The 18,449-nt window shown below is 46.7% G+C and overlaps 1 protein-coding gene across 2 annotated transcripts in view; it reads left to right on the forward strand.

The window, feature by feature from the left end:
* The window catches only part of TGFBRAP1 (transforming growth factor beta receptor associated protein 1), a 60,886-nt gene that overhangs the window by 16,561 nt on the left and 25,876 nt on the right, over positions 1 to 18,449 (forward strand). For both annotated transcript variants that reach the window (XM_055328521.1, XM_055328520.1), the window contains exons 2-4: positions 4,895 to 5,594; positions 14,315 to 14,509; positions 16,989 to 17,143. In XM_055328521.1, coding sequence (XP_055184496.1) covers positions 4,907 to 5,594; positions 14,315 to 14,509; positions 16,989 to 17,143 — 1,038 coding nt within the window. In that variant the 5' untranslated portion in view covers positions 4,895 to 4,906. The remainder of the gene's footprint in view (positions 1 to 4,894; positions 5,595 to 14,314; positions 14,510 to 16,988; positions 17,144 to 18,449) is intronic.

An 18,449-nucleotide genomic window follows, 5' to 3' on the forward strand; every position in this document is an offset into this window, starting at 1 on the left:
TTTCTAGTCCTTTTTCCTTAATGTGTTTGGGATACTCTTGGGAAATGGAGCAGTGGGTTTGTTTTTTTTTTTTTTGCACACTTAAAAGTGTTTATTGTGTTTGTAGTGTTATTCTTATTTGAACTACTGTCTGTGAGCGTACTAGTATTTTTCAGTCTCTTTCCCTCACTAGCTCTGAATTTTGCAGCTTTGAGAAATATATTAAAATGTTGCTCTTTCAAATGATAGCCATGCTTTTAAGGTGATATTCTATCAAAAAGTTAGGCTAAATTTCAGATCAATTTGAGATCACAATATGAATTGTACATCTTAGAGAAAGTTTCAATTTTGTTACCATGTTGAAACCTCTCTGACTTCAGACCCCCAGTAACTTGGACTTAATGATAATACAGAGTGGTTTGGCCTACACTTTACCTTTTTACGATTCATACTGTCTCAGAGTGGGTTTATCCTATGAATTAGATCATGGAGAAAATCTCCCTGCTGCTTGAAGGAGTAAACCACTTTTAGGTACCAGAATGTTATTGCGTCACCTTTCAGTTACCCTTGTGTGATCCTGATTTAGCAACTGTAAAGTTTATAACACATTGCTGATAATTGGGAGGCTGTATTATCTATCCCCTAGTTCCAAGTTTGTGCCCTAGACAACATCTTCCCAGTATCCCCACCCCCAGCCTCTGCTAAGCACCATTTAACTCTATTTGTATGAGTTTGACTCTTTTAGGTACCACATATAATTGAGATCGTGCAGTGTTTGTCTTCCTGTGTCTGAATGATCTCACTTAGCATAATGCCCTCCAGACCCATCCATGTTGTCACAAATGGCAGCATTTCTTTCTTTCGGCTGAATAATATTCCATTGCCTATATACACACACACCTTTACCCATTTCTCAGTTGAAAGACTCTCCTGGCCTGTGAGGGAAAAATTCAAAATCCCTGGATAGCCTAATGGGGTTCCTTTGAAGGTCACAATGTTTCTTCCCCTGGCTGCTTTTAGAATTCTTTCTTTATCCTTGATTTCTGACAGTTTGATGATAATGCGTCTTTTTTGCATTGAGATAATAGGGTGACCTGTTGGCTCAGTAACCTTGGATGTCCATTTCCCTCCCCAGGTTTGGGACACTCTCAGCTATTATTTCTGTAAATAATTTTCTGCCCCATTCTCTCTTCTGAAAACTGCAGATGTTCCAGCATCTGTTCTTTTGGTGGAATCCTGTTGATCTCTCTCCGGCTTCCTTCACTCTTTATTCCCTTCTCCTCATCCTCCTCCAATCTCTAACCACTTCTGTCCTCCATACACTTTACCCTACTGCAGATGCCCTATTGCATTTTTCATTTTACTCATTGAGTTCCTCAGCCTCAGAATTTCCATTGGGTTTTTTTTTTTATGATTTCTTTTTCTTTGGTAAAATCTCGTTTGGATCATGTAATTTTTTTCAAAGCTTCACTGAACTGGCTGAGTTTTCTTGTAGCTCAGAGTTTCTTCAGAGCAGCTACTTTGATTTTTTTAATCAGCTAGATCACAAATTTCATGCCTTTGAATTCAGTTTTGGAGGAGTTACTGCTGTCTTTGTGGTGGCATGTGTTCTTGGTTTATCATGTTCCTTGTGGCTGTGCGTTGCCGCACTCATATTTATGGTAGCGGATACCTCCCTCAATCCCTACAAGTTGCCTTGAGAGAGGGTGTTCGAGCTGCGAACCAGTGGGGGCCAGTGGGGGCGGTAGAGGTAGGAGGGGGTAGGTGGAGGTCGGTGGGGGTAGGAGGGGGTGGGGGGGGTTGATGGAGGTAGGAGGGAAGGAGAGGGTAGATGGGGGTAGGAGGGGGTGAGTGCGAGTAGGTGGGGGTAGGTGGAGGTTGGTGGGGGTAAGAGGGGGTAGGTGGGGGTTGATGGAGGTAGGAGGGAAGGAGGGGGTAGATGGGGGTAGGAGGTGGTGAGTGGGAGTAGGAGGGGGTAGGTGGGGGTAGGAGGGGGTAGGTGGGGGTTGATGGAGGTAGGAGGGAAGGAGGGGGTAGATGGGGGTAGGAGGGGGTGAGTGGGAGTAGGAGGGGGTAGGTGGAGGTAGGTGGAAGTCGGTGGGAGTAGAAGGGGGTAGGTGGGGGTTGGTGGGGGTAGCTGGGCGCTTGTGGGGATAGGAGGGGGTGGGAGGGGCAGATGGGGGTCAGTGGGGGTGGGGGGGCGGGGTAGGCTGATTGGTGCTTGGGCCTGGACCCGGCAGCTCTGCTCCCTTGCTCCTCCTGGTGGCAGGTTTCTTAAATGATGACGTCTTCTCTGGTGACTCAGACTCTGGTGGCTGCTGGAAGGCCGGCCTCAGTTTTCCTGAAGGTGGCTCTGAGGCTCCTCTGGTTTCTCCCTCCCCGCACACTGTGGCCTGCTGTCCTGGCTCTCTCTGCAGGGAAGCGTGCTGGGGCAGCTGCACCCTGGGAGGAGATGTGGGTCCATTGGGGGTGCCTGGAGCACACTGGTGAGGTCCCCAGCTGGGGTGCTCCCACAGCTCCTGGTTAACTTCCTGCTACACACAACCCCCTTAAGGCCCTTTGCGGTTCTCATGGGCCTCTCTCCCAGTCTTCTCTCGCCAGGCAGGGACATCCAGCCTCAGTACTGTGGTTCCTCCTGGAGAGCCATGGAATTGTGCAGATGCCTCCCACACAGCTGGGGTAGCCGCACTCCTGCCCTGCTGTCCCCCATCTTCCCCTGTCCTCCCCCCTCCTTCCCTGTCCTCCTTCATCCTCCCCCTGTCCTCTCCTGTCCTCCCTCGTCCTCTCTGTTCTACTCCGCCCTCTCCCTGTCCTCCCATGTCCTCTCCCTGTCCTCCCCATCCTCCCCCTGTCCTCCCTCTGTCCTCCCTCATCCTCCCCTATCCTCCCTCGTCTTCCCCATCTTCCCCTATCCTCTCCATCCTCCTCTATACTCTCCTGTCCTTCCTCGTCCTCCCCCTGTTCTCCTTCATCTTCCCCCATCCTCCCCTGTCCTCCCCCATCCTCCTCATTCTCCTTTATTTCCCCCCTCTCCCCGTCCTCTCCCCGTTCTTCTCCATCCTCTTCCCATCCGCCCCCTGCTGCAGGGGCTGTACCCGCCCCCAGATGAGCACCCCTGCAATGCTTCCTTGCAGGCCCAGCCCAGGAAGGTTTCTCTTCAGGCTGCCCCTGCTGTGACCAGACCCAGATTGTCTTGTTTTCTGGTTCTGTGGGCTCCAGTGGCCTGCTGGGACCTCCCCCGGGGATGACTGGACACCCCTGTCTCCTGTGTACTCCCGCCCAGGTCAGCGCCCCGCAGGTTCTCTGCAGCCTCAGCAGGGGTTTGGGGGGTGGCTCCGGGCTCCGCAGCAGGGGCCTGTGTGCCTGTTGCTGGACCTGCCCATGGGTGAGGCCCCTTGGGGCCCAGATCCCGACCCCCCGCCGGGGCTTGGTGTGTGGGTGGATGTCTAACTTGTTGTGAAGAGGGTGGAGAGAAGGAGCAACATCTTAGCTGCCGTGAGGCTGACGTGGTGCTGCTTATAAACTACATTGAACTTTTGTTTTTAAGTCCTGTCCTGGGGAACTTGAGCAAGACTGGGGTCGCCTTGCTTACCATGTAGTCAAACAGTGTTGCACGTCTTCTTAAATACTCATCCTGTCACTGTTTAATAAACCAGTTGCTTTTCTTACAGCCCTAGCTCTCCCCTCTCTCCTTCTCCCTCCATCCAGGATTTAGACTAAATATGGGTGTTTTCTGTATTTTCACCACGAACGTGTCTAGTTTATCTCTTGTGCGACAGGAAGACCCTACACCTTGGGAGAGTGACGTAGGGGAGTTCGCTGGCGAGGGCCCGAAGCCTGTACCTCTGTGCCTTCTGCAGAGGGAAGGGTATGCTTCACACCCCAATCGCAGCCTCGCTCTCCGGAGCTCCTGAAGGGCAGCCTGTACTGATCAAGCGGGGAAGGCAGTAGTATTTCGTGATACCTTGCTTTCAGGCACTTAGGATGTCTTAGACATAGGACATTTCAATACCTGTGTTTAATTCATTGGCATTTAAGTGGAAAAAAAAAAAAGTATTGTCTAAGTTGGGTTTTAGATGGAAAGGCCGTCTTGCTCGTTTCTGCGGCCTCTGACTTTGTCGAGTGTGAAACCAGAGTCCTCAGAGGAGGACTTCAGAGGAGGAGGTAGGAAGGTGAGGGCCCCAGGTTGGGGCAGTCAGCCTCCCAGTGGAGGTCATCCATTAACTGACGTGTCAGTGACCTTCTCCCAAGTGCACCAGACACCTCAGCTCCTTACCTGACAGATGTAGAGATCTGAGGCATGTCTTTACCATGAACACATTTACTTGGGGAGCCAAGTATGATGCTGGAAAGAACACAGGGTTCAAGGTGTGGTCCCTGCCTCAGTGTTCGTGACAAGATCCAGGGGTAATACTTAACCACCTGATGCAGTTGTGACCCACTTCACTTAAATGCTAAGTCAGGTGGCCAGAGAAGCTCAGGGAAAGATCAAGGGGGATCATTTTTGCCTGTTTCCATAACATTTCTGTTCTGTCGTCTCTGGGTGAATATGTGTGGTTGTCTTCTGCTGACAGGTACGTCTCCCAAGAACAACCTGAGGAGGCTCCATGTAAATCTCAGCTCTGTTAAGAACGGGCAAGTTGGCCCTAATTAAAAGTGCATGCCAAATAAATAAATAAATGAATGAATGAATGAATGAAAGCGTGTGTCTGTGCTATCCTGGGGTGTGTGGGGGGAGGTCTTCCATTTGCCTGGTGGAAGGAGACCCAGAGGGAGAGCTTTTTCTTAACAGGGTCGAATGGTTTCCCTCCACTGAACTCATAACTGAGGAACTGGGCATATCCACTGAGACCCGACGTGGTCCTGCTTTGTGGTTGGCTACCTTGCATTAATCTTCCTGTCCCCGTCCCCACAGATCACCGCAGACATGATGAGCACCAAGGCCTTCACGCTGGTCTCCGCCGTGGAGTGGGAGCTGCTGGCGGGCGACAAGGAGCGGGTGCACATCGAGTGCGTGGAGTGCTGCGGAAAGAACCTGTACGTGGGCACCGGGGACTGCGTGGTTTACCACTTCCTGTTAGAGGAGCGGGCGCTTCCCACGGGGACGGCCACATTCTCTGCCACCAAGCAGCTGCACCGACACCTGGGCTTCCGGAAGCCCGTGAGCGAGCTGCGAGCGGCCTCGGCCCTCAACAGGCTGCTGGTGCTGTGTGACAACTCCATCACCCTGCTCAACATGATGAGCCTGGAGCCCGTCCCCTCAGGGGCACGCATCAAAGGGGCCGTGGCGTTGGCCTTGAACGAGAACCCCGTGAGCGGGGACCCGTTCTGCGTGGAAGTCTGCATCATCTCGGTCAAGCGCCGGACCATCCAGCTGTTCCTGGTATACGAGGACCGGGTTCAGATCGTCAGGGAGGTGTCGACGCCGGAGCAGCCGCTTGCTGTGGCCGTGGACGGCCACTTCCTGTGCCTGGCTCTGACCACGCAGTACATCATCCTCAACTACAACACTGGCTTCTCCCAGGACCTGTTTCCTTACTGCAGCGAGGAGAAGCGGCCCATCGTCAAGAGGATCGGGAGACAGGAGTTCCTCCTGGCGGGCCCCGGAGGACTGGGTGAGCCTCCGCCGGCCCCCGCCTCCCGTCGGTCCGTTCCCTCGGCCTGGCCTCCGGGAACCCATGCCCGGACCCAACAGGGAGGATGTAGCTGTGAAAGGAGATGCCTGGGAAGGGCATCCGCCAGCGTCGAGGCTGGGTGGCACGGTGGCCACAGAGGGCCTCGCCGGCGTTGGCCCATGTCCCCTGGCTCGCCCCGCAGCTATAGGGCTGGCGCAGCAAATGCAGGTCGGCTTCGGGCTGCACTAAAGAGGAGCCCCAAGGTGGCTCTGGGCAGACAATTCCTTCAAGTAAATAACTGCAAAATAAAAAGTCCTGTAGGACTTCCTTGGAAGATTTTCTCACGTGGGTGGGCTGGTCAGTTGATCGTCTTTAGCCTCCGCTGTCAGTCCCAGTGGAGATCCCTGAGATGTCTTTTCCAGGCCGGAGACGTCAGTGTTCCGGCCATAATAGTACCCACTGCGGTTCCATCCCACCGCGCTTTCTTGCCACCAGCCTCCTGAAAGGCCTTTCTTTGGCTCTGTCATCCCGCCCTGCGAATTCTCTGTGCCACCTTCTTGAAATTAAGACTCAGAGCTGCTCGTGGTGGGCAACTTGTACTTTCTTGCGGTTGCTGATGGCTCAGTTTAGGGCTTGCATGTATCTGTGACCTTTGGGTGCTGGGGAGGGTGAGTCCTCACTGCCGGTACTCCTTAACCGTGGTCTGTGTGTAGGCATCTCATCTCAGAGTGATGGGTACAAACGTATTTTCTGGTAATAACATAAGTTGAAGTCATGAACTAGTTGGTGTACACTTAGTGGTTTTTACATTTTTTTAAAGATTTTATTTCTTTGACAGCACAAGAAGGGGGAGCAGCAGAGGGAGGGGGAGAAGCAGGCTTCCTGCTGAGCAGGGAACCTGATGTGGGGCTCAATCCCAGGACCCTGGGATCATGACCTGAGCTGAAGGCAGACGTTGAACCCACTGAGCCACCCAGGCATCCTGGTTTTCACTTTTTAAAATCGATTTTAATTTTCAGAGCAATTTTGGGTTCATAGCACGGTTGAGCAGGAAGTCCAGAGTTTCCCTACACCGACTGTCCCCAAACACACGCATGTCCTCCTGCACTAACCATATCCCCCCCACCCCACCCCAGAGTGGCACATTCATGATAATGACTGAATCAACGTTGATATGTTACAGTCACCCAAGGTCTGTGGTTTCTGTCAGGGTCACTCATAGAGTTGTACATTCTGTGGGTCTGGACAAATGTATGATGACATGTATCTATCATTATGGTGCCATAGAGAGTATGCTCACTGCCTTTAAAATCCTCCATGTTCCTCTGTTCATCCCCTGCACCTCAACCTGTGGCAACTGCTGATCTTTCCAGATTGTCTTGTCGTAGGCTACCTTTTTGCACTGACGGCTTTCACCTAGTAACATGTATTTAAGGTTCCTCTACACCTCTTCGTGGCTTGATAGCTCAGATTTTTACCTTTTGGGGAAAAAAATCTTTATTCCAACTGCTTTTTTTCTTTAGCAAAAATTCACAATTTTGATGAAAAGCTTGTCTTATGGAAAACATACATGTATATAGTAAAGTTCATCATTCTGATGAACTCAAATGTATCCATCACTCAATTCCAGGTGTAACTAGTTCCTTGCCAGTTGTTTGATTTATCATTTATCACAGCATCATGGACATCATAGCACTTCTCCTATAAACTAATTGTTCAGTATGTAGTTCTAAGTTCCTTAAAAAGAAAAAAAGAAAGAAAACCACAATGCCATTGCTTTCCTAAAAAAAAAACCTTAACAGTGATTCCTTAATATCATCAAATATCAAGGCATGTTGTATTTCTCCTATTATTACACATATGTAGAGAGACGTATGCAAACGCTTATCCATATACATTTATGTCTAAGGATTTGTATATTTTCCAATTTGTTTGGGTCAGATCCCATACGCGGCCTGTACATTGCAGTTGATGGATCTGTTAAGCTTCTCTGGGTCAGTAAGTCCTCTTAAGTTTCCTTCTCCTTCTCTTTTTATTTTTCCCTAATGTTTTGTTGAAGGGGTTTGACCATTTCACCTATAGCTTCTGAATTTTGGCCTGAATTTTGATTATTTTATCCCCTTTTATTGTTTACTGTGTCAGGCTGACCTTTATGATTCCTGCCAACTGGTAATTAGGATGCCAGGTTTGTCAGATTCTTTTTTTTTTTTTTTAAGATTTAATTTATTTATTCATAGACACACAGAGAGAGGCAGAGGGAGAAGCAGGCTCCATGCAGGGAACCTGATGCGGGAATCGATTCCAGAACTCTAGGATCATGCCCTGAGTCAAAAGGCAGATGCTCAACCACTGAGCCACCCAGGGATCCTGGTTTGTGAGGGTTTTGTTTTGTTTTGTTTTTGCTTATTTTGAGGAGAGACAAGAATTCCTCATAGGCGGTGGAGGACTTCCACTGAGGTTGTGTAATTTATTTTTCTCTCTCTGTGATGTCAATAGCCACTGATGAGTGATACGTGATGCGTGGACCCTTTGAATCATGGGGGGCTGCCAAATGGCAACATTCTGTTTCTGTCCTTTCCTCCTTCGTACATTAACTGGACTGCTTCAGTGAAGAGAAACTTATATTTTATTTCATTGCTCCCCAGTACATTGTATAAGAAAGGCAGAACGAGAGGGTTTTCAATAAGGTGATTCCTCTGTCTTCCGGAAGTGATAGTTTTTTAAAAACTATCATTTACGCATCATGGATGCAGACATATATGGTGTGTTTCCATCTATTTGTGCTGGGGGTGGGGAGGGAAGTTAATCCAGGTTGACTGCCAAGCCCCTTTCACATGACCCTGGGACGTTGATGGCCTTCTGGTGTGACAAGGTGTTCTAGGCTCATCTTGTGCGTTTCCTGCCCTTGATCTGGTTGCAGCTGTTTCTCTAAGGACCCCTGATGTTTAGAGACCACAGTTGGGTGCTAGACCTGCTTGCTGTCCATTGTTTTTAGGGCTCTTCAGGGACAGAGTTGGGAAGGATGCATTTCTGTAAAGGTAAAGTCCATCGTGAGATCATACAGATGGAACCGATTCAGGGCTGCAGGGCATTGACCTCGTCTGTCTCTGTGCTCGTATCTGCTTTCAGCTGCATGGCAAGTCTTCATAAACCACTGCCCAGTGTAGTTGTTCCTTTGGTGAATCCCACAGTACGCAGAACGATGCTATCACCATCATTCCCACAACGTAATGACTGAAGAGAGTTTGGTTGTTTAGAATTCTTTTTGTCTTTAAGGCAGAGTGTGGACGTAAAACCCGTCAGGGATGTACAGTCACGTTGCTGTGTCTTAAAGTCACTTGGAAGAGTTCCCCTCTGTCTGGTTATGCCACCACCCAGGTATGCAGTTCATTTATTTTATTTTACTTCTGATTTTTAGGGATGGCTTTATTTAATGTTGTATTTTTACTATGTAAACATTTACAAGGCTCCAAGTTAGGCAAGCTCCAGCAAGGTATACTCAGCTGGTATCCTGTCTCCTTCACTTATTCTCTTCTTCCCCCATAGGCAACCTCTATTTTTATGGTTTATCCTTTCATTTTTTAATAAAAAATACAAATAAATATGTAGATATTTACATCTCTTTCTCAGTACCTCTTTTTTTTTTAATTAACAGTGTATTATGGTGATCCCTTTACAATATAATCCAAAGATATTTCTCATTTCATAGCTGCATGCTACTCTGTTGTGTGGAGTCACCATGGTTATTTCAATCAGACCCCTATTGGTGGTCATGTGAGTTTTTTTCCAGTATTAACGGATTTTGTATGTGTGTGTGTGTTTTCCTGGTGCATCCATGGGAAAGCCTTCTGTAGGTGGGATTGTTGAGTCAAAGTACAAATGCATGTGAATTTTGCTAGGTATTGCCATATTCTTTTGATAGAAGTTGCATGTTTTCTGTTTTCCCCAGCAACATAGGACAATGCTATCCAGCCTCCCATGTTGTTCCCAGTCCCATACATGAGAAATGGTATCAGTGTAGTTAGTTGCATTTCTCCTGTCATGAACAAGAGTAAACATTTTTAAAAATGATTTATTCATTTATTTGGGGGGTGGGTAGAGGGAGAGAGAATCTTAAGCAGACTCCTCTTGGAGCCCAATTTGGGCTTAGTCTCACAACCGCGAGATCACGACCTGAGTGGAAAACGAGCCAGTACCTTACTATTTCAGTTATAAAGGCTTTATAGTGAAAACATTTTACTCCAGTATCACTTGTATGCTCTCTTATACTTTACTCGTATACAGATTCTGTATGCAGCATAGTAATCACCAGCATTATTACATGGGACGCTCAGGCAATTAAGCATCTGCCTTTGGCTCAGATCATAATCCCAGGGTCCTGGGATGGAGCCCCCTGCCCAATGTTGCTCAGCAGGCAATCTGCTTCTCCCTCTGCACCTCTGCCTCCCCCTGTTCATTCTCTCTCTCACTCTCTCTCTCTCTCATTCTTTAAAATAAATAAGTAAAATCTTTATAAAAATATAGAACTAAGTTCAAATAAATTATTGTCAGGAATGCAAATGTACCTTTAAACATATGAAAGCTCTATATTTTCATTCTGCTCCTGTTTCTCTCTGAAGATTATACACACTCAGTCCCATGTCATGAGAAAGCACTCTTAGCTTTTTGCCTGAGCTTGAATTTTCCTATTCTCAGCAATACTTTGTTGAAATTTTCATAACGTGATGGAGTCTTGTGACTTTAAACTCTATCCTTTGATAATTACTTCTTGAGAAATGCAGATAATTCAGCTTTTCCTGACTCACACAGCCCCCTGGCCCCCTCCCCGGCTCCTAGTTCAGATAAGGGGACCTCTAATCTTTAAAGGGTGCATGATTGAAAATAATGCTTTTTAAGGATGTACCATTTACATATTTATTACATTTGCATGTTGACAGCACTTGACTGGACAATATAGAAACAATAGTTTGTCACTTGCTCAGCAGACATATAATTAATTCGTGGGTGTTAATAACAGTTACCGCCTGTCCCTAAGTGGTTCTGCGGCCCCTTCTACTGCCTGCCCTGGGCCTGTCAGCTGCCAGTTACTGCTCCGCTCTTTTATTCCAGTGTCATCTTCTGCTTTCTGGGTGTATAGAAGCCTTAGTTCTTGACCTCTGGTTTCTGCTTATTTTACTCTGAGAACATTCATGTCAGGCCCTCTGCACTGTACACTTCCTGGCCCACATGCTACCCAGCCTTGAGTGGGGGAAATGCGGTCACCTGGATTTAATTCCAGGATGAGACTGGACAACATCTTACCATCCATGTCCCCATGAGAGTGAGCTATCCACTCTCACATGGTTACTTGACCCAAAGTGTCACAGCATCTTCTGCCTTAATGTGTGCTTGTCCTCCCGGGGCTTTACGATTGCCAACTGCCTGGGTGAGTGGCATGTAGGCACCTGTCCCCTCAGCTTCTTTTTAGCTGGCTGGCTCTAAACACACAGGACATTTAGCGCTAACAGAATTTCCTCCAAAGCTAAGCCCTCATTCCACATTCTTGATACTTCTCAAAACTCTAGCCCTCAGTTTCTCTCCAGCAGTTCTTAATGCTGTCTGAATACTTTGGTGATGCAGTTGGCAGGCTAGTTCAGGTTGTGCTTACGTCCTCATCCTCTGACCATAAAACACTGGAAATGCCACACCTGGGGCCTTCAGCCCCTTGCACTGTCCAGCCGCCGGTATCATTCCGTCCTGCCTTCCAGCTCTGAGTCATGTGGTTGGACTTTTCCATGTTTTCTCTGAACTCCTGACTTCATACCTGCTTTGGAAAGAGACGGGAACAAAGGCCCTGCCAGCCTCAGGAGCAGTTCTCGGTTGCGCTCTACAGACACCCTGTATTGTGCTATGCCTTTGGTGTGCTACAACATGGAACAACCTGCTCCTTTCTGGAAGCATGCCACCACCACCCCACAAGAAAGCCCTGGAATGCCAGACTCCTCTCCTGGAAGTCTGTGACATCCATTTCTGGGAAGTGCAAACACTGCCTCTTGAGCAGCCCTGCATCCTAATCCCTGTTCTGTGTTAGACTCCCTGAGGGGCTGTTAATCCTGAGGCTAACAGCTGCATGGTGGCCCTTGACTCACCCCCTCTCTCACTCCCACTGAGTCAACTGCCAGGCTCCCGGCTTCACCCCCGGGAAGTTCAACCCCCACCCCCCACCCCACCCCTGCTGCTCTGCTCCAGCCCTGGCCTGGCCAGGGCCTCCCCTTGTGTGGCCCCTGGCACACAGCCTCCACACTTGTGGCAGGCGGGCCTTCAGACATACCTGTGAGCTGTCACAGACACAGGCCGCACTCCTCAGCCTGACTAGAGGCCAGTGCTCCCTGTTCCAACGCCAACTTGACTTTCTGATGGGGTTTGCCCTGTTCAGGGACACATGCCCTCCCCACTGCTGTGCCCTCCCTGGGCCCTCTTCTTGTGCCAGCTGGAGGCTGATCACTCAGCTCTGTCTGGGCTTGACCTCCATCAGAGCTGCCATCAGCACTCCAACAGCTTTTTACACCTTTCTGTGCCCTGGTCTTTATTTCTCAAGTGGTCATTATTTACGTATTTCCTTTAACCCCTTCACCACTCATGAACTGTTGAATCCTTTGTCTGTCTCTTGGTCATTAACTCCGAGCTCCACACAGCGAATGTTCACTGAACTGAAATCACTGCCCAGTGTGCTCATTTGTAGTAGTTCCTTTTGTCTGTACTCATTTAATAGGTGAGCTAGCTTTCTCTCCTGTTCGTGGTGCGTTCATCCAGGACCACATATTCTTTTAGTGTATTATACTCAGTTTTACACTGTTACTAAAAATATCACTGTGACCATCCTTGTACTTGCCAGTTGGCAAGTAGAATCAATTGAAGAGGGTAAGTTTATGTTCAGTTTTGGTAGATAATACCCAAATTATTCTTCAAAAAGTGTTTCCTTATGCGATACTGATACTTAGAATTATCGATCTATCATCCAATCATTGGATAAAAGTTGTGGTTTTTACTGGGCTTGTTTTTTCATTTAAATTTATGCCCTTGGTGGTTACTAATGAATATGAGAATCTTCAGGGATTTATTAGCTATTTGCACTTTGCCTTTTGTGAATTACTAATTTATAGCCCCTCTCTCTGTGTTGTTAGTCTTTTTCCTAATGATTTTTGGAGACTTTGAAGGGTCAATCAGAAATACTTATGATGAGAATGGTTTATGTTAGGTAATTGTGACTCCTTAGGGGACACATGCGTGTGCACACGCGTATGAGCGTGCACACACACACACACTCTGGGCTTCTTGTTTTGTCTTTTTTTTTTTTTTTTTTTTTTGATTCAAGGTAGCTAACATATAGTATAGTATTGGTTTCAGGAGTAGAATTTAGTGATTGCATGTAACACCCACTGCTCATTCCAACAAGTGCCCTCCTTAATGTCCATTACCCATTTGGCCCATCCACTCCCCCCAGCTCACTTTGAGCAACCCTCAGGTTGAGAGTTCCAGTTGTTTCTCATGTGCTGAGAGCCCGTATGTGAAGTGTTAAGCAGGACCTAACAGTGTTCTGAGCACAGTGCTGTTCTTCGGGGGGGCCTTGCATGTGTTACATTAAGAGCAGGGCATGTACACATGTGTGAGGTCCCTGTAATACCCAGTTTCAGAAACAGCCTGATTTAGAGGAAAAGAGCTCTATTTACAAATGATTGATTGCAGCATATTTCATCTTTATAACTACATAAAATTTAGGCAGGTTGATGATTTCATGGGTTTAGGAATTTTGCTCATGATATAGTTGAGATACGTTCCCTTGTTCCCTTGTTTTAATCTTGAAGTTCTCTCCATGTCTCTGTCTCCACCCTCCACATTCTGCATCCTACGTGGTAAAAAAAAAAAAAAAAAAAAATTATTGCAGTAACAGCTGATGGTTTGCAGGCAACAGCGTGCTGTTTTTAAAGGTGTTTTAAGTCAACTAGTTTGAAAACCAAGTTAAAATGGATTGACTTTGTGACTATCTTAAGTTTGGTAAACCCCAATATCTGTGGACTATATGTAGCTCATTGGGAAATGGCTAGTTTGGTACTTTATGCATGAGACAGATAAGTTGTCATTTGGTATGGATATTATTGACAAACACTCAACAGCAGTGTGTCTTGAAGGGCCAAACTGGTTCTATGCCTGCATTATAGAGTGCCCATGTCCAATATTAGACTTCAGTTCTGAGCAGGGACAGTTCCCGATAGGATGCTTTGTGAAGTGTCTGGCACATAGTAGGAACTCAGTAAATGCTTGAGGGAATGTATTCAATATCCATTCAATAAGGAAGAGCCGTAACTTAGAGACACTAACCAGTTGCAGGACTGGATATGAGAGACAGCTGGCAAAGCTGCTTCACTTGTTTGGAAATCATTTTTTTCCCCACAGGTGAGGACATGTGCTTTATAAACCTTTGGGTGGGTACATGTAAACCTTTTTGTAAGCTCATTTATACTTGGAAGTAAATGAAAGGTACACATTCTGGTGGGGGGATAGTTCTTTTCACAAAAAAAATTAAGTCATGGAAGGTTCTCCACACCTGAAGCATAATAAATTATCTTTCCAATCTTGAAATATAAGGAAGGAGAGGGTGGTATTCTGTATCCAGACACATCTACAGAAAGGAAAAGTGCCACGGTCCTTTGGAGGCCACCTAATGCTTCCTATTTTTGCAGGCATGTTTGCCACAGTTGCTGGCATATCTCAGCGAGCCCCCGTGCACTGGTCGGAGAATGTGATCGGGGCGGCCATTTGCTTTCCGTACGTCCTAGCGCTCGATGATGAGTTCATCACAGTGCACAGCATGTTGGATCAGCAGCAGAAGCAGACCCTGCCCTTTAAGGAAGGCCACATTCTACAGGACTTTGAAGGTACCTCTTTGACAAGAATCTTAATGAAACTTAGTTCTCAACCCTTTTGTGACGTTTCTTCAGTAAACGGTATTAAGGCCCCTTTCAGAGCTTGGACCTCATGCTAAACTTAGAAGCTACATGGGAGATGGTGATACGGAGTCTGTGCTGCAGGGGCTCCAAGGTTAAAGGGGAAATAGACATTTGGACAGATAACTAGCAGTTTAGGAGCTTGATAGGCATGAAACAAGGCCAGTGAGGAGAGTGGGGGACAGGAGGGGGGAATGTTTCCTGGAAATATTGCAGAGGGCTTCCTGAAGGAGATGGTATTTGAGCCAAACCTTGAAGGATGTGTAGGAGTCAACCCAACAGATTTGGTGTGAAAGAACCTCAGGTAGAGAGAAAGGTACTTGCAGATTTGCACAAGAGGGAGCCCTGACGCTGGGAGGGCCAGGCTGGCCTGAGCTGAGGCTGCAAGAGACCAGGGCCTCCAGGAGTAACCTCCCCTTGTGTGCAGTGGTGAGCCAGGCAAGGGGTTTCTTTTACTTTCTTAAAGTTTATTACGAACATTTTCAAACGTACTGAAAAGTCAAAAGAAAAACAAAATGAAGCACCATATACCATTCACCTTGGCTCAGCACTTGTAAACATTTCACTGAGCCATTCAAAAGTAAGTAAAAGACATCATGACATTTAATCTGAAATACTGCAACATGCATCTCCTAAGAGTTAGAGTATTTTCCTATATAACCACAAAACCCTTTCACCCCTTAGAAAATCAACTCTAATATCCTGTCCGTGTTCAGATTTCCCCAGTTGTCCCAAGAAGGTCTTTTATGCTATTTTCTTCCAACCGGGAATTGATCTAGATTTACACGTTGCATTTGCCATTTAAGGATTTTAGCTCACCAAGCATCCCCCTTCCTGTTATAGATGCAAGGGATATAAACTTACTGAAACTCTTGGCCCCCACACTAAGCATGTCACATTCCAGTTGGAGTCCCAACACACATATCAGAAGCACATGTCTTGTAACAATATCATAGTGCCACAGACATTGAGTGGTAGAGGTGGGCACAGGGTCATGAGCACATGGAGACTGCCAACATAATACCCCCCTGCCCCCCAGGTGCAGGTGCAGACAAGGGAAGGCTTCCCAGGAAGAGGGACACCATGCAGAGAAGGGACAGGATCTCATCTGAGTATGAAAAAAATTACTTCGCTTGTGATATAGAAGGCAGATAATGTGGACAAGAGAGCAGAATGGGAAGACTAAAAAGAAGATGTCCAGGCAAGGAGAGAAGAGGCCTGTTAGACCAGACAGTGGGCTGGAGTGAAACGATGGGTTCCCAGGAGAGAAGAGCAGAGGAGTGGGAAGGCTTGGCTGACACTGTGTCATCCTTCAGACAGGAAGGAAAGATCATCCCATTGCTTCCTATGCACAGTAATAGTTTGCTTAAAGAATGTCTCCAGAGGGGAGCAGAACTCAAAGCTTTGTAGCAGGAGCGTCTTGGATTGCAGCTCCAGTTCTGTGGGCTATTAACCCAGGGTCTCATAAGTAACATGAGGGTGTTGGTGTTGGCCGCAGGTCAGGTGAACTCACAGGGCTACGGGGAAGTCAATAAAGTCAGGCCAAGACTTGGGTATTTGGATGGTAGGTGAGTATGAAATATCTAATGGTTCAGAATGTAGTATTATAATCTTAGGTTCCTATAAACTAACGTGGAAAGAAAAGGAAGAATATCATAATTCCCATAAATCATTTGCCATAATTGATCTGTACAACTTCTTTGGACTATATGTTATGTATCTACTCAACTGATTTTATTTATTTTTTTTAAAGATTGTATTTATTTATTTTAGACACAGAGCATGAGCAGGGGGAGAGGGAGAGGGAGGAGCAGGCTCCCTCCACTGAGGACAGAGCCTGACAGGATCCATCCGAGGACCCCTGGGATCGTGACCTGAGCCGAAGTCGGATGCTTAACTGACTGAGCTACCCAGGTGCCCCACTGCTCAACTGATTTTAAATTTATCAGCACTTTCAAACAAACAGCAAAACATATTTTGTACTTTGGAAATGTGGTATTAGCATCCTACCCTTTTTCTGACAGTTGACAATATGGGAAGAAGAAAATAAAAGCATTGTAATTTATAATTTCTGTAGGAATTCTGTGTTGGGAGAACTACAACGAAATTAGCCATCAAGGGTGCCTGGGTGGCTCAGTCTAAGCGTGTGCCTTTTGCTCAAGTCATGATCTCAAGGTCCTAGGATTGAGCCCTGTGTCAGGCTCTGCTCAGCGAGGAGCCTGCTTCTCCCTTTCCCTCTACCTCTGTGTTCTCTCTCTCTTTCTAAAATAAATAAATAAAATCTTAAAAAAAAAAAAACAAAGACAAAGAAATCAGCCATCAGATCGGATGACAATCCTATTTGGGGGAAACAGCGTGTGTCTGTACAGTGTGTTCTTTCTCTTTCCAATATTGTTGAATTTTTTCCCAGGAAGAGTGATTGTTGCCACAAGTAAAGGAGTTTACATCTTGGTACCATTGCCCCTGGAAAAGCAAATACAGGATCTTCTAGCAAGCCATAGAGTGGAAGAGGCTTTGGTTTTAGCAAAAGGAGCCCGGAGGAACATTCCAAAAGAAAAATTTCAGGTTTGTAATTAGTTGGTCACAAGAAACCATGCCGCCAAGCCACCAGCTACATGACATTCAGATTTCACTTAGGTACGTTGGCCCTTCTTGTGTGCCATGATCCTGCAGACTGCTTCTGCATCTGTGGTTTAACTTCCTCAAGCCCATCCCCATTACACAGATACGGAGGCAGGTTGCAGAGCAGCTGGAGAGCTGGACTGAGGCCTCACTGCCAGCTGAGGCCAGGTCAAACTGTGAAGCTCTGACTTGATACCAAGTAGTATTTCTAATCAACTCTCTTTCCAATGGGCCTTCGGAGAAGAGTCAGGAGCATAGTGCTCATAAACCTCAAGAGTAACATCAGCTTAATTTGTCTCCTAATTTAGAATTTGCATTTTTTGGGACAGGATTCAATGCTAAAAGTTTAGACGTTCAGTATCTACAGGAAAAGCTTTGTTAGCCATACTGGTAAATGATCTAATTCTGCAGGAATCCATCTAATTAATTTCCATAGGAGAAAACTTTTAATGCACTTGAGACACCAACTTTAATATAGTTGGAATGATAAATAAAATGGATCCAAGAATCATGGGTTATTCTTATGTCCATTGAAATCAGCTTCCCTAAAAATTACTGCTGAATTGGTTGTTAGGTTAGTTCACATTATTCTACGTATTTGAAAGTAATGAAACATTCTGCTTCACTGATTATCGAAACCAATCATGAAAAGTTCTGTGACTTCATCATGATCCCTCGATACTGCCAATCAGCCAGATTGGCACCAGACTCAGTGATTGTTGTGCAATGAAGTAACGCCTTCTGACCTCAGCTGCTTTATGCTGCCAAATGAAAGAAGACCGGACGTGTAACTTACTGTTTTAAGTAAGAAAGTGGGCATTTTTTCTGTAATTTTTTTTTAATTTGAGTAGAGTTGAGACACCATGTTACATAAATCTCAGGTGTACGACATAGGGATTCAGCTTCTCTATATGTTATGTGGGGCTCACTACATGTGAAGAGGGTGTCTTTTCTATATTTAAAGAATGATAAACTGTTCCTCCGGGATCGTATTTAGAGTGGAACTGATCTATTAGCGTTCAGCAGGGGGCAGCAGAGGCAAAGGAAGAGCAGCAGCTCCTGTGGGTTCAGGAGCAGCATTGAGCCACTTCCCCCTGCAGCGCTGAGGCTGTCCCAGAGGGGTGGCTGTGCCTTCCACAGGGTCTGAGGCCGCCCCACCCTGCTGGCTCCACCCCCGAGCTGCCTCCTGTGGACGTGTGGATGCCTAGGTGGGCCCCACATTGGGGGGGCCCCCTCCTTGCATACACAC

Source organism: Nyctereutes procyonoides, unplaced genomic scaffold (assembly GCF_905146905.1).
Source record: "Nyctereutes procyonoides isolate TBG_1078 unplaced genomic scaffold, NYPRO_anot_genome, whole genome shotgun sequence".
NCBI lineage: Eukaryota > Metazoa > Chordata > Mammalia > Carnivora > Canidae > Nyctereutes > Nyctereutes procyonoides.